This window comes from Nanorana parkeri, unplaced genomic scaffold, assembly GCF_000935625.1.
Source record: "Nanorana parkeri isolate BGI_ZX_2015 unplaced genomic scaffold, ASM93562v1 scaffold3, whole genome shotgun sequence".
Taxonomy (NCBI): Eukaryota; Metazoa; Chordata; class Amphibia; order Anura; family Dicroglossidae; genus Nanorana; species Nanorana parkeri.
Window position 1 is genome coordinate 1,580,145 of NW_017306271.1, and position 13,301 is coordinate 1,593,445.

The 13,301-nt window shown below is 39.9% G+C and overlaps 1 protein-coding gene across 5 annotated transcripts in view; it reads left to right on the plus strand.

Moving 5' to 3' along the window:
- The window catches only part of PRKAR1B (protein kinase cAMP-dependent type I regulatory subunit beta), a 201,186-nt gene extending 189,055 nt beyond the window's left edge, over nt 1-12,131 (plus strand). For all 5 annotated transcript variants that reach the window (XM_018566412.1, XM_018566487.1, XM_018566565.1 and 2 more), the window contains 2 exons: nt 10,430-10,511; nt 11,695-12,131. In XM_018566412.1, the coding sequence (XP_018421914.1) occupies nt 10,430-10,511; nt 11,695-11,867 (255 nt within the window). In that variant the 3' untranslated portion in view covers nt 11,868-12,131. The remainder of the gene's footprint in view (nt 1-10,429; nt 10,512-11,694) is intronic.
- The last annotated feature ends 1,170 nt before the right edge of the window (nt 12,132-13,301 follow it).

Genomic DNA, 13,301 nt, shown 5'->3' on the forward strand with positions numbered 1-13,301 from the left:
TGCTTATTTCACTGCTAGCTCCGCCCATTTTTAAAAAAAATCTATATATTTTTTAATTTTATTATTTATTTAAAAAAAATTTAAACAATTTAACCTTTTTTTCCCCTACTTTTGTCACTATTTTCTATTCTGCTCGGTACCACGGAGATACAGAGCAGAATAACTGAGCCGAATGCCAATCAGCCCCTATGCAGAACATGTTCGGCCGCCTGAAGGCAGCCGATGTACGGCTGAAATCAGCCGTACTGAGCTGGAGTGAATAGCCGAAGGTCGTTCGGCTCTCTTCACTTCGGCTGGGTTACGCACTCGGCTGCCTTCGGCAGCTTTGAGAATATCCCACATAATATATTGCAGTTTACCAGCCCTTAGCTATGGGGGCTGCATTAGTTTTCTCACTTTTTCAGGCTTATTTCTCTTTACCTGGCAATCCTGCAAATTACACATTTCCTGTCTCTAGGTGTCCCCAGGTCCTCTCCTGTATCTTTGAAGGAATTCTAGGTTGGACTTCAAACATGTTTGCCTTTGTTCATCTCCACTGCATCGGAGATGGGGATATTAGTAGTTTAGAAACGATAACATTGTTTTTGTAAGTTTAGCTCACAGAAAGTGACAAGGACACAACATTTCTAGTAAAGATCAACAGGTATTTTCTGTAAAAATGTTAAAAATGTTCTTGACGCATGAACTGAAACAAAGAAAACAAATACAGCGACCATATATAAGGACGTGCACACTGCGATATATTACATTTTTGGGTTTGAATTTATTCATCCTTTAAAGGAATTGGAAAAAGTCAACTCTGTAATAAAAAAATGTGCCAATTTCATCTAAACGTCAACTTAATTCAATATTTTATAAATCTAATTTCAGTAGCATAGTCAGTCATCCAGCATTTCACTACTGTTGTTTGGCAGTTAGCTAATGAGTCAATTCTGTTGCTAATTTCTTCTTTAATAGCTCCCGCTTAATCTTCAACGTCTTCTCGAGCAGACCTCATCGTGGTGGTTGTGTTTATTTTCTCTAGTGATTATTCCCTTGGTGACACTATTTTGTACATCTTTTCAGCCTAATCACAGATACGGCCATTTCGGGAATAATAATCCATTATATTCGCCTTTGTGTTGACTCAGAAGACATTTTTTGGCTGGTGAGAATAGAAAGATAATGACGGCCTTTGTGTAGGGAAGGAATTCTTAAAATGTGTTTTTTTTTTTACTTCTGGCTTTTTCCTGGCTTGCATATATAGATATCTCTGAAGGAGGAATAAGAGGGCAGGGCTGGCACTATGCCACAGGGCTCTGGAGCTGGCACACAGACTGTAAAACCAGGTTTAGGAGTGGAAGCTAATTTCATTGTTTTCCCACAGAAGTCCACAGTTTATTCTTTGATACAATCCAGCAAAATGTAAAATGATTCTTTCTAATTAAACACCTGTAGTCAACCCCCCTTCCATTACCTTCTCTTAAAGGAGTATACCACTTTCATTTCAAAAGATATATAATTAATTGCTACACAAATAATTTTGTAAATGTACATTAAAAATCATCTTTCACACAGGCCATGCACAGTCTGAGAATGCACACAGCACACAGGCCCTGCACAGTCTTGAACGCACACAGCACTCAGGCCATATAGAGTCTGAGAATACAGCACACAGGCCATGCTTAGTTTTTGAATGCACACAGGCCATATACAGTCTGAGAATAAAGCACACAGGCCATGCACAGTCTTTGAACGCACAGAGGCCATATACAGTCTGAGAATAAAGCACACAGGCCATGCACAGTCTTTGAACGCACACAGCATGCAGGCCATATACAGTCTGAGAACACACACAGCAAACAGGCCATGCATAGTTTGAGAGTTCACCACGCAGGCCATGTACAGTTTGGAAACTATCAATGTACAGGGATCTTTTCCCACTGACTCTCAATGTAAGATGTCCTTTTCCACTGGCCAACATTGTAGGGGGATCCTTCTCCACTGACTCTCATTATAAGGAGTTCCTTTTCCACTGACCACCAATGTGAGGTTCTGCCTGCAGGCACATGGTTGTCACCCTCATCTGTGCATTCATGTTCAGGAGTACTAGTATTTGTGCTGACACAGCGCACTGGCATGTACAGTCTGCAGTCCCTAGGTGCTGCCCACAGTATCGTGGTAATGCTGGAAGGCATGCATGTGCTTAAAGCTCAAAGAATTGTTTATGAAAATTGAAGACGCAAAGGCTGCAATGCATGTGAAAGTGCTGCTACATGCATATAGCAGATTTGACCTGAAATTCAGGAATACTGTGGGGTTGAAGTTCACAGCGCTGGCATGTATTCCTTCCATTAAAAAAACATAAAGGTGATTAGTGCCATCAAACTTTATTAAAGATGATCTCCAGGCCTGGAGAGACAAGGGTTTTATTATACTTTAAGTATACTCAGATCACCAGCTACATTCTGTCAGAACACCTTTGTTTGTTAATGACTTCCCAATCTCATTGCCCTATACTGATAGGTGAGGAAGTCCAGGGGCTTCTGTACTCATGGGTCCTTGTATGGAGCAGTTCTTCTCAGTATACACTTTAAGCATACTTACCGAAAGATATATGTCAACATTTACTAGCAAGGCCTCCTGATTGTGTGAGCTGACGTGTGCTCCACTACCAAAACGTTGTCAGAATGAAATAGTAGAAGATTTTGAGGAGTACATAGCAGGTGCGGCAAGAGCCACACTCTTCTGGGCAGTTGCCCAGTCCTTGACAACTATCCAGAGAGAACACCTTACTCCATGCAAAAAGAATATACAGACACTTCTTTTTTTAGCAGAGTGAAGAAGTCTTAGAACCTCTGCCTTGTTTTCATTGGGGACATTCAGGGGATCTAACCCTTCCTCACTCCATCCAAAGCTTTATAAAATTTGACTTAACTTGAGCTTTCATGTAGGATTCAGAGTTTAGTCAGTTCATACAAATTCAGTCAAGGAGCCACTAGGCATTACTGAAGTGAGTCCATCTCCCTTATTATGTGATCAAACTAGAACCAGCAGTGTATAGTAGCAGGTCAGATGCACAGATCTTCATCCAATCTCTTAAGGGCGCTAAAACGCCAAAGACCTAGAGCGTTTAAATAAGCAAATGCATGCAAATAACAAAAAAAACTGCATCCCAGCTCTTCTACCGTATGCATCCACTATTCCCTTAGAGTAATGGGCAACCTCACTGACCAATAGTGAATTACAAGAGGTGGAAGGGGGAGGACCATAGCACGTCTTTGTGTGCCAAAGTTAGTATTTGCATATTAAAGTTACCCAGGTTTCAGGGCTCTTGGAGTTCTAAAGCAGCTGGCTGAAGATCCAAGGTGAGAGGGAACAGATTAAAGGTGACAATCATGGAAGCTGGCCACTATTTGCATGACAGAGTCCTCTAGTAGATGCTTGATATATTTCTTATGCCCATATGTTTTCTCCAAGAATCCAGGCAACGTGGCTTTCCATTGAGAACAGTAAAAGAGGCTCTGAAAAGTCACACAATAACATTGTTTAGTTGTGGACACTTGCTCCTGTTAATTGCTAGCACTGTGGTACTGAAATGACTCTGAAAGTCAGAGCATATACCATCATGTTATAACATCAACATTGTAATAGGAATACATACTATACTTGTTTTTGATAATGCGATCAAAGCTTACTTGAAAAAATCCCTTTTATGTAGTGAGTGCTGCCTTCCGTCTGCATCTCTTTCCCTGCTGCTTGGTGTAAGCAGTCTCGATTTCTCAAGACTACATATCCCATCATGCATTGCTTTCAGCAAGCAAAGATGATGTTACATTGTGGGAAGTTCAGACGTTGACTTGTAGTTCAGACTTGGAGTCCTGACACAAGGAAGTGCATGTTCTCAGCGCTGAGTGAAATTGTGTCACTGCATTGAGGAAGTACATACTATGGGCATCTTCATAAGTTTACAAACATCTAGAGCTATATGGTTATTAGTAGGGATGCACCAAAATTTCAGCTGGCGAAAATGGTACCAGTACTTTGGGCAAAATGTGGAAAGTACAATTTTTCGGCCAAAATTGCAGTGCATCCATAGTTTCCCTCCTCCTCACTAGGCACTGCTCTGTGTCCCCTCTGACACAGAGCAGCGCCCAGCAGGGAGTAGAGAAACTGTTAGGAGGCTGAGCGGGGCAGGGAGGAGAGCGCTCGGCCTCCTGTGACAGGCAGATCAGGATGGAGAGCAGTGCGGGTAAGTGTCACGCCTGCTGTGAGAGTAACTGCTTGGATCTCAACTGCGGAAGTTTATACTTAGGGGTGTATGGGGTTAAGGCTTCTCAGGCTTGAATCTCAGGCGTCTCTCCCAATCTTTAGCGGGGAGTTAGAGATTCTTGCATCATAGCCTTATAACTGAGAGAAAGGAAGAGAGGTAATTAGGCTATTACTTCATAGCCTATAGCCCTAAGGTAACCACAAAACTTGAACCCGTATTGGCAACAAGGGAAGACGGTTTCTGATACACTTAGTTTGATGGAAGGAGAAACCCCAGCAGACAGTTGATAGTAGTCTTAAACACAGTCTATATCACTTTAAGGTGTTGATCCCAGTATCAAGGGTTTAGGACTCCAGTAGGAGTAGTACTTGCGTTTGGGTCCGTCTAGAGGTTGCAGGGAGTCCTGAGGCAGGTCGAGGAGCGATCAGTCACTGGCAGTCCAGGGAAGATGGGTCTTAGGCTTCAGGAGGCAACAGGCGCTTCTGAACCCAATTGTGCGACGCCATGTTGCCTCAGCTGAGCCCTTAAATACCCCCAGGAAGCAGGCGGAGCCTCCGGCCGGAATGAACGGCTTCCGCGTTCCACCGTGGAACGCAGGCCGCTCGCCCTGCAATCAGGAAGTCGAGTGGCTTCCGCGTTCCACCGTGGAACGCAAAGCGGCCGTCTGTGTAGAGAGAGAGGGCGGTGTGACGCCACGTCGCCGGGACTCGTTACAGTAAGTGACAGCTGTCACAGGAGGTGGCGGTGCAGGGAAGGAGTCAGCTGTCAGTCATGTCACATGATGCTGAGGTCTCCTCCCTACACATCGCCCGCTCAGCCTCCTGTGACAGCCGAAGATATCAGTATGGAGAGCGGAGTACAAGCACTCAACAATCAGCTGATTGCTGAGTGTTTGTAAATAATTGAGAACATAGTGGGAGGAATTTATCAAGACTGGAGCAGACAGAATCTGGAGCAGTTGCCTATGGCAACCTATTGGCATCTCTCTTCAGTTTTCTCGGGTACGATTTGAAAATGAGAGATAGAAGCTGATTGGTTGCAGTCCAAATCTGCTCCAGATGTCATCTGCTCCAGTTTTGATCATTTCCCCCCAGTATGGTTACTGTGTTTACAATTATGAATGAATAGGAAGTGCTCTACATCTCTTCATTCATAATTGTAGACATAATAACTCATACTATATCCACAAGTTATGAATGGACAGGACCACTCAGTATAGAGGCTTCCTGTTCATTCATAACCGGGGCTGCAGAAAAATCTATTTTTTCTATTTCAAAAGGGAAATGTCAGAGGTCCGTTTAGATCCCTCGTATTTTTTTTCTAGAGCCCCTAAAAGAAAAGTAAAAGATAAATAAACACATAAAAATAAAATATTTAAAAAGGTTAGAAAAAGAAAATTCGGTTTCAGCCTGACAAATTTTTTATTTTCAGTTTCGGTCTTAAAATTCCATTTCGGTGCACCTCTAGTTATTAGCTATGGGACAGAATGTATGGAAATTCGATATAGAAATAAATATTTATTTGTATTTTTTGACCATAGATACCCCTTCATAGTGAGCGTATATAATGGGCAAACAGTCCACATGTTTACTTCCTGGTTCATAGAAGTTAAGCAGGGAACACATCCAACAGCATCATGACCTGTCCACCGTTCAGAGTCGGTGCCTTGAGAGCTGACAGTTAAGTATTTATAATGATAAATACATCATTATGAACACTGTACATGCTGCATTCCAATTGCAGCAAATGCAGCATTGAACAATGTACTGCTGGAAACACTACAAACATTAGAACGGACTAAAGGTTGCTCGATTACAGATATTCACCAGCTTCACAAAAGGAGGTTTATTTAGTGATTAGCTGTGTGATTGCTGAATACTGAATGTCTTGGGTGACATCCATTACAAAGCTGTTCATAGGCGCATTTACCTTTTCTTTTCTACTTATAAAAGAATTGTACATATATGTATTTCCAAAAGCAATGTTTACATTTAATCTGCTATGTTCACAAAAAGTAGCCAAAAAGCATGATGTAATCATTTGATAAACCAGTTTAAAGGGCACAAGCTAATATAAAATGAAATAGCACACACAGTTATAATGAAAGAGAGAACGAGAACTATATAGGGATATACGGTATATATTTTAAGCCCTATGGGTGAAACATGTAAGGAGAGAGTTTATTTCGTTCTGCGGAGCTTTGGAAGGTGTATGCTGTTTCATGGATTAAAATACAATTTGGATTTATTTGGAGGAAGCATTGAGTGCGGCTCTTGGAGGAAACTATATAGGGATATATAGTTACACACGTGGCATTACAACCCATTCATACTTTGCTGTTTTTTGCGTTGAGTTGCTGCATCCATTTATTTTAAATGGCCTGCCAATGCGCCAGAATGGGCAAAAAACGTACATGCAGCAATTTTTTGATGCACCCTAACTACCTCAAGGTAATATCTTATCAGTCTACTCCTACACAATACAGGCTTATTCAGTAAAGCAATGCAAGTGCCCAAATTACCTAATTACCTATAGCAACCAGTCAGAATCTATTATGAACTAGTATGACTTCAGTGAAGTGAATTCACTTTGGTTTCTATAGGTTTTTTTCTGGGCTTTGCTGCTTGCATGTCTTCTGCCTGCATGCATATAATATTTAATCGCATGCAAGAAAAAAAAACCTGTTGAATCCTCTATTTTTGTATATATTTTCCTTCTTAGGTCCAGCACTAAAAACTAACATTTTCAGATTTTTAGTCATATAAAGATGGAATACCGCCTATGAATAGTTCATATATATTATTTTTAGCTAGCATGGGAACTCTAGGCTCCTTTTTTTATGTTTACCAGGCTAATCTTAATTGCTCTGCTAAAATATCCTGTTTACAGGATTATATGTCAAGCCTAAAGCTTGTTTTCTAGTTTTGGACGGAGTTGGTAAGAATTGGGACTCCTGTCTGTTTTTTTACTGCTGCAGGGGGCTCTGTTAGAGAGAATTACCCCCACTTTCTGTACTGCCAACTATAGTTGCATCAGGCAGGAAGTGATTACAAATCTGCAACAAGAACACAGACAAAAATAAAAACCTGACAGGTTCTAGTCTTCCCCTGCCAGAGGTTTACAGGTAGACCAAAAAAGACTGAAGTTGTTTTCTAAAACTTAATTGCAAAATCAACGTAATTGCAGCTTTATACCAGGCAATCTTCGGAAATATTTTGTAGCACTTGACATGGGATTGAAAACCTTCCCTCGTATTATTTATTTAGATAGCAGTGTTATTTATGGCTTCGTGTATTCATCTAGTTGCAGTTGTCTGCTTCATAGTTTATACAAATTACCGGTGATGTAGTAAGTACCAGGCATACCTCCATCTTCTAACCATTCAGTAAGATTCATGTGTTAAACATGACAAGTTCCTAGTAAACAGTGATGAGGTTCTTTGTGCTCATCCTGGGCTCTGTAAAATGTTAGATTACAGCTAGCTGTACAGGACAGGAAACACATGGATATGTTAGGAGTTATTTCTATTCATGCTACATCATCATAGATGTTACAAGCTTGCATAAGGATTGATGGTAGACAGGAGCCCATAGTTTTATTTTAATTAGCATTTCATGTAGTTGTTCTTGCTTAGGACATCATTATTTTATGATCTGTTTAGAAAGAGCATTTTGTTTTCTTCAGTAACAGAGGATTGGGGGATCCCTGATACTTTAATAATAAGTGTTGGCCCCATCTTGCATCTTATAATGGCCTGCCCAATGCATATCTTGACAGTTGGCAGCAGTGCTGCACATTAGAGGCGTTTTTGTTATCTGGAGGATGATGACAACCCTTCCACAGCAAGGAATAGCTTGTTATTGCACACATGCCTTTTACATCTCTTTGCAGCTAGATGCTAATAGTTCCATTTTCTTTGGAGAAAAGTGAGCAGATGTTTTCATCGTCCATGGTATCCATATTGTAGACATGTCATAGCGAAGATTGGAGTAGGACCTTCGACTTTAACATACAAGACAAATTACAAATTTTAGCACTCATTGCTCTCATACAGTATATGCCTCCCAGTTTTTGAACTAACAGTAATATCAGATGGGAAAACTAGGAAGAATAGAAAATAAGGACAAATAATCCATACTTGTCCGAAAATGTGGATGAAATGGCTGTCTTAGGGGTTATCTTGTGTATTCCAAATGGTTTCTCTCTTACCAGTAAGACAGACTGTAGTGTTGTGTTGTATGCTGTAATGACAGATTAACCAGGAGAACCTCAAGTTGCAATTTGTTTCTTTGTATCATCATATCTATGTCATTGTTCTCCTCAAGCAATGAGGAAACCCCCCAATATAATTCTGCTATTGCTCTGAACCCCAAGTTTAAATGTGCCCTGGCTTCCAAACCTCAGTTTTTAGTGTTCTATTGTTTTGAAATCCCAGGTATCATTGTGGCATTGTTTTGGAACCCCAGGTTCCTTGGAGCATTACTCCAGAACCCCAAGTATCACTATGGCCTTGCTCTGGAACCCCAAATATCTTTATGGCACTGCTCTGGAACCTCAAGAATGTCTGTGCCTTTGCTTAAATTTCAACATGGCATTGCTATGAAACCCCAAATCAGCGTGGCATTGCCCTGAAACCCCCCCCCAGTGTGCCATTGTTATTGAACACTAATTGTCAGTGTGCCATTGCTCTGGAATGCCAAGTGCCTGTGTGCCATTGCTCTAGAACCATGCATTAGGGTGTCATTGCTCTAGGTCTTATGTGTCTTTATATCATTATTTTGGAATAGAAAAATCAGCATTATTTTAACCTGCAGCTAGGCTTCCATCGTCCCATTGTTTTGAACTACAATCATTGCGTTCAGACCCACGTGTAAGTGATCTCATTTATGAAAGCTGGAGTAAAATTGGAATTGTAGCCAGTAGCAACCAAAGGCTTTGCATCTTTTCACAAATAAACCTTGATTACTTCCTTTGGGCATGAACTCATCCTTTGCTCATCAAACCAGTCCCAGTATGACACTGTGGCACCAAAGAAATGCCATTATTTTGAGACCCATGATGTGTACATAGTATTACTATGAAACACCCTAGTCTTTATTTAATATAGAGATGGCAATACCAGTGGAATATGGGTCCTATTACATAAGCAAACAGAGAATTTACCTTACATTATATATTATACATCCTGTATACTGCAGTCTTCTTAACACATTTTATAGCAAAGATAACATTTCCACACATATGGCCATTTCATTGAAGAGTTCTTATTCTTTAGTTAAGTAAACCCATAGCAACTAATCAGATTTTATCTTGTAATGGTCTAATCTAATGTCACCAACTTGAGCTCTGTTTGGTTGTTATGGATTACTGCACTTAAGAAAAAACAACCTCTATTGCATAAGGCAATATGAGTTCATGGCCCCGCTTTAATAATTTCCTGTTCGGATGTAATGTAGCTTTTTCAGTTTGGTTGATTTAGGAAAGTCAACTGTTGGTGTGTCTATGAACATGTGGTGAACCTATGGAGAAATGGTCAATGAACTACATTTCTCGTCATCCTCAGTCAGGTCATTTAAACTGGATTGCTAAAGGTTCATATAAGGTCCATATATCTATAGGTCCATATAAAACCTATTGTGCTAAACCAATACACCGCGCTATCCACGCTATCTCCCCTTGTGAAACAATTGGATATAACCCATAAATCTCCAAATAGACAATAAAACAACCCAAAACACACATGTGTTTATACCACCGTATATCAAGCGTACTCATAAAATACAATAAGTATGGTGCAAAAAATATTGAACAATGTGTAATAATGTGTGACTCATTAATATTTGAAGATATACAAATCAATCAGCATAAATCACCAATCAATGTGAATAATGTGTACATAAATTAATATTGAGGATAATCAATAAAAAATATGAAATAACTAAAGTCCATATAAGATATAAAATCTAGTGTGAGAAGATGAGGTCCAAGGCTCAGCCTACAAAAGAGGCTGTTTTGAACAGAGGTAGCTTTGAGTCAAAAGCCTTTGACTTAGTCAATGGTCATCATATTCTGTGATAAATTGTTGGAGGTTTAACAATATAGTTAAATAGTGCCAATCATGGTGCCTGAATGTTTTAATATTAGTGTCATGATGAGTATTCTTCTTGTTTATTACAGGGCACTGCATCTGTTCTGCAGCGCAGATCTGACAATGAAGAATATGTGGAAGTGGGCCGACTGGGACCCTCAGACTACTTTGGTAAGAAAATATCTGATGGTAAAAAGCAGGTCTTTTGAAAGGATCTTACTCTCCATTCTATGTACAGTATAAATAGTCAGTCCATCCAAAACTGATACTTTATTAGCAGTTTCTGGTAGGTTTGTCGGTGCCACCTGTTGTGGCCAGTATGTGGCAGTGTAAATGTGCCACAAATGTAACAAAGCAGCAAAAGACTGTGGGCAAGATTCACTAAGGCATAGTAATGTACACTGGTGCATTGACCCTATGCAGACAATTAAATCAATGCTCATAGAACGTACTATATGCCCCCACACAGGCTACATGTGTATATGTGGAATTTGCTAACGAGTGTTTTTTTTTATATATAAAATGTACGCTATCTGAATAGGCAAAGTGCCAAATTTTCTTTAAAGTGTCATTATGCAAAATTGTTTAAATTAAGCCATATGTGTCAAAGAAGACTATACATATTCATCTGTCCTGCTGAAGCCCGTGCCGCAGAACTCTGCTCTTTTTGTTAAGAAATCCGTCCAAAGGGAAACCAACACTACTAGGAATGTCAATCTCAATGGTCCCCCACAACTCTCACTGGTTCATTCCTTTAATCTCCACCCATTACAGCATACAGCAGTAACATGGTGGTCAGCAGGAGGAACCGGTGTGAACATCACATGCCTGACGAAAGGGTCCTGCATGAGCCCTGAAACTTTGCAGCTGCACTGATTGGGATGTGATCACTTTAATAAATAACTGGACTATATGATATGGATACATGATGTGCTGGAGACGTATATTATTTTTGTGGTGTAAACTGGTGGGGACCAATGAGATTGAGATTCCCCAAAAGTGTTGGTTTCCCTTTGGAAACAGAAATATATTTCTCATAATCGGAGCAGAGTTAGATGGCACGTACAACAGGAAAGGTGTGTATGTACTTTCTTCTTTTACAGGTATGCCTTGGATTCATCTATTTTTTATAGCAATTGGTATAATTATCACCCAGAAATGTAAAGATGTAAACTTAGTGCATGTGTAATTCACAACTAGGTCTCAAAAAGAATAGTTCTAGGCAAGGTCTGAACTTACATTCACAGTGTTTGATTTATCTTTTACTGGATCAGTATTATGACCCTTTCCATAGTACAAGATCACATTTCTCTACCATATTCTTCTTGCAGCTCATAGTTTGTTTTATTTCTAGGTGAGATAGCCTTGTTGTTGAACCGGCCCAGGGCAGCCACTGTAATCGCACGGGGCCCACTGAAGTGTGTGAAACTGGACCGCCCGCGCTTCGAACGAGTCCTTGGACCATGCTCAGAAATCTTAAAGAGGAACATTCAGAGATACAACAGCTTCATCAGCCTGACCGTTTAATCTATTCCACTAGGAGAATACCATCCATGTGTTAACGTGTGCACTCTTAAGTCTGACTTGTGCAGTTACATAGCTTTATAAGAAAATGAAATTGTGCATTTCAATGTGAATTTTTTATGGTCATGTCTGCTGCATCAGACTTCAACTTTAAGTTAGTTTATATTATGATACAAAAACATGGCACTTTGATGGGGGTGTGTATTGTCCCCAAAGATTTATGTGTGACTTATGGATCATCACATTCATAATTTTACCAAAATTGTTGCAAAAAGTAATGCAGGGAAATAAAAGTTTGCATCCAAACCTAAACTGAAGCAGTTCATTGGGGTTTGGCAAAAGACTTTTCATTGGGATATATAGTATATATATCCTACAACCAATAATTGAAGTGAACACAGTCCCACCAATAAACATGCCCAGTTTATCTACCTTTAACTTGCCTTGCGGTAGCGCCGGGCCTGTAGCTATAGAAATATTACTGCTGAAAGTCCCCCTGTGCAATTTTTAAATTTTTTTTTATTAGTTGTTACAGAGAATTATAGAAAATGATTTGGCCTCCCAAGTATCTAGAGCAGTGGTGATCAACCCGAAACATTTTCTTACTGATTTCCTCTAAAGGCTGCAGATTATGATGTTTCTTTTATTAGCAATAAAGATGGTTAAAAAAGATGCTCACCTTCAGTGGCAAGCATGGCAGAAGTAATCAGTACAATGCAAAAGTCCTACATTCTTATTTTTTGTCCATTCATACTGTAATTAAAAAGGAAAGGAAAACCACTTTTCAGGAACGTAGCATAGGTATGCCAGTTGGACGTCACAGCTATAGATCACACCCATCACAATTTTGTTTACTATGTGTTTTCTATTAGGGAGTGTGCACAGCAGTTGGCTAGATGGGACCACCGTTATATGAATGTACAATAGGTTTAGTGTGTTTTGCAGTTGAATTCTTTACTTTTTAGGCCTTTGTTTAAGGCACAGAAGCGGTTTTCATTCAGTTCACATTGTATATCCATCCACCTCATTGGCACCTGCCATTGTAATGTGGATCTTCATGAAGGTCACTCATTTACATATAGAACATAGTAGAGAAGGTAACATCACAGAGATGCATGGCTGCAATTGAAAATATCTCCCTTTTAGGGTTTCATCTATAATTAGCAAAGGAAAGGATTGAGCCCGGTTACAGCAGTTACATGGAGATTTCCATCATTGGAAAATGTTGATGAGCATATAATTAATTATTATTAATAATATATCTACTTTTGTTAACAAAATGCTGTTTATGGGCCCTTGTAAAGCTGCAGGTTGGAGCGTACGTGGGTAAAACTTTCTGCAACTAACTGTTGCATTATATATAGCTGTATGTTGAGGACCTGGGTAGCACTACCAATGCTGTATAGGCTATGTGCTTTTGGAAGCTGTTAATAGGAA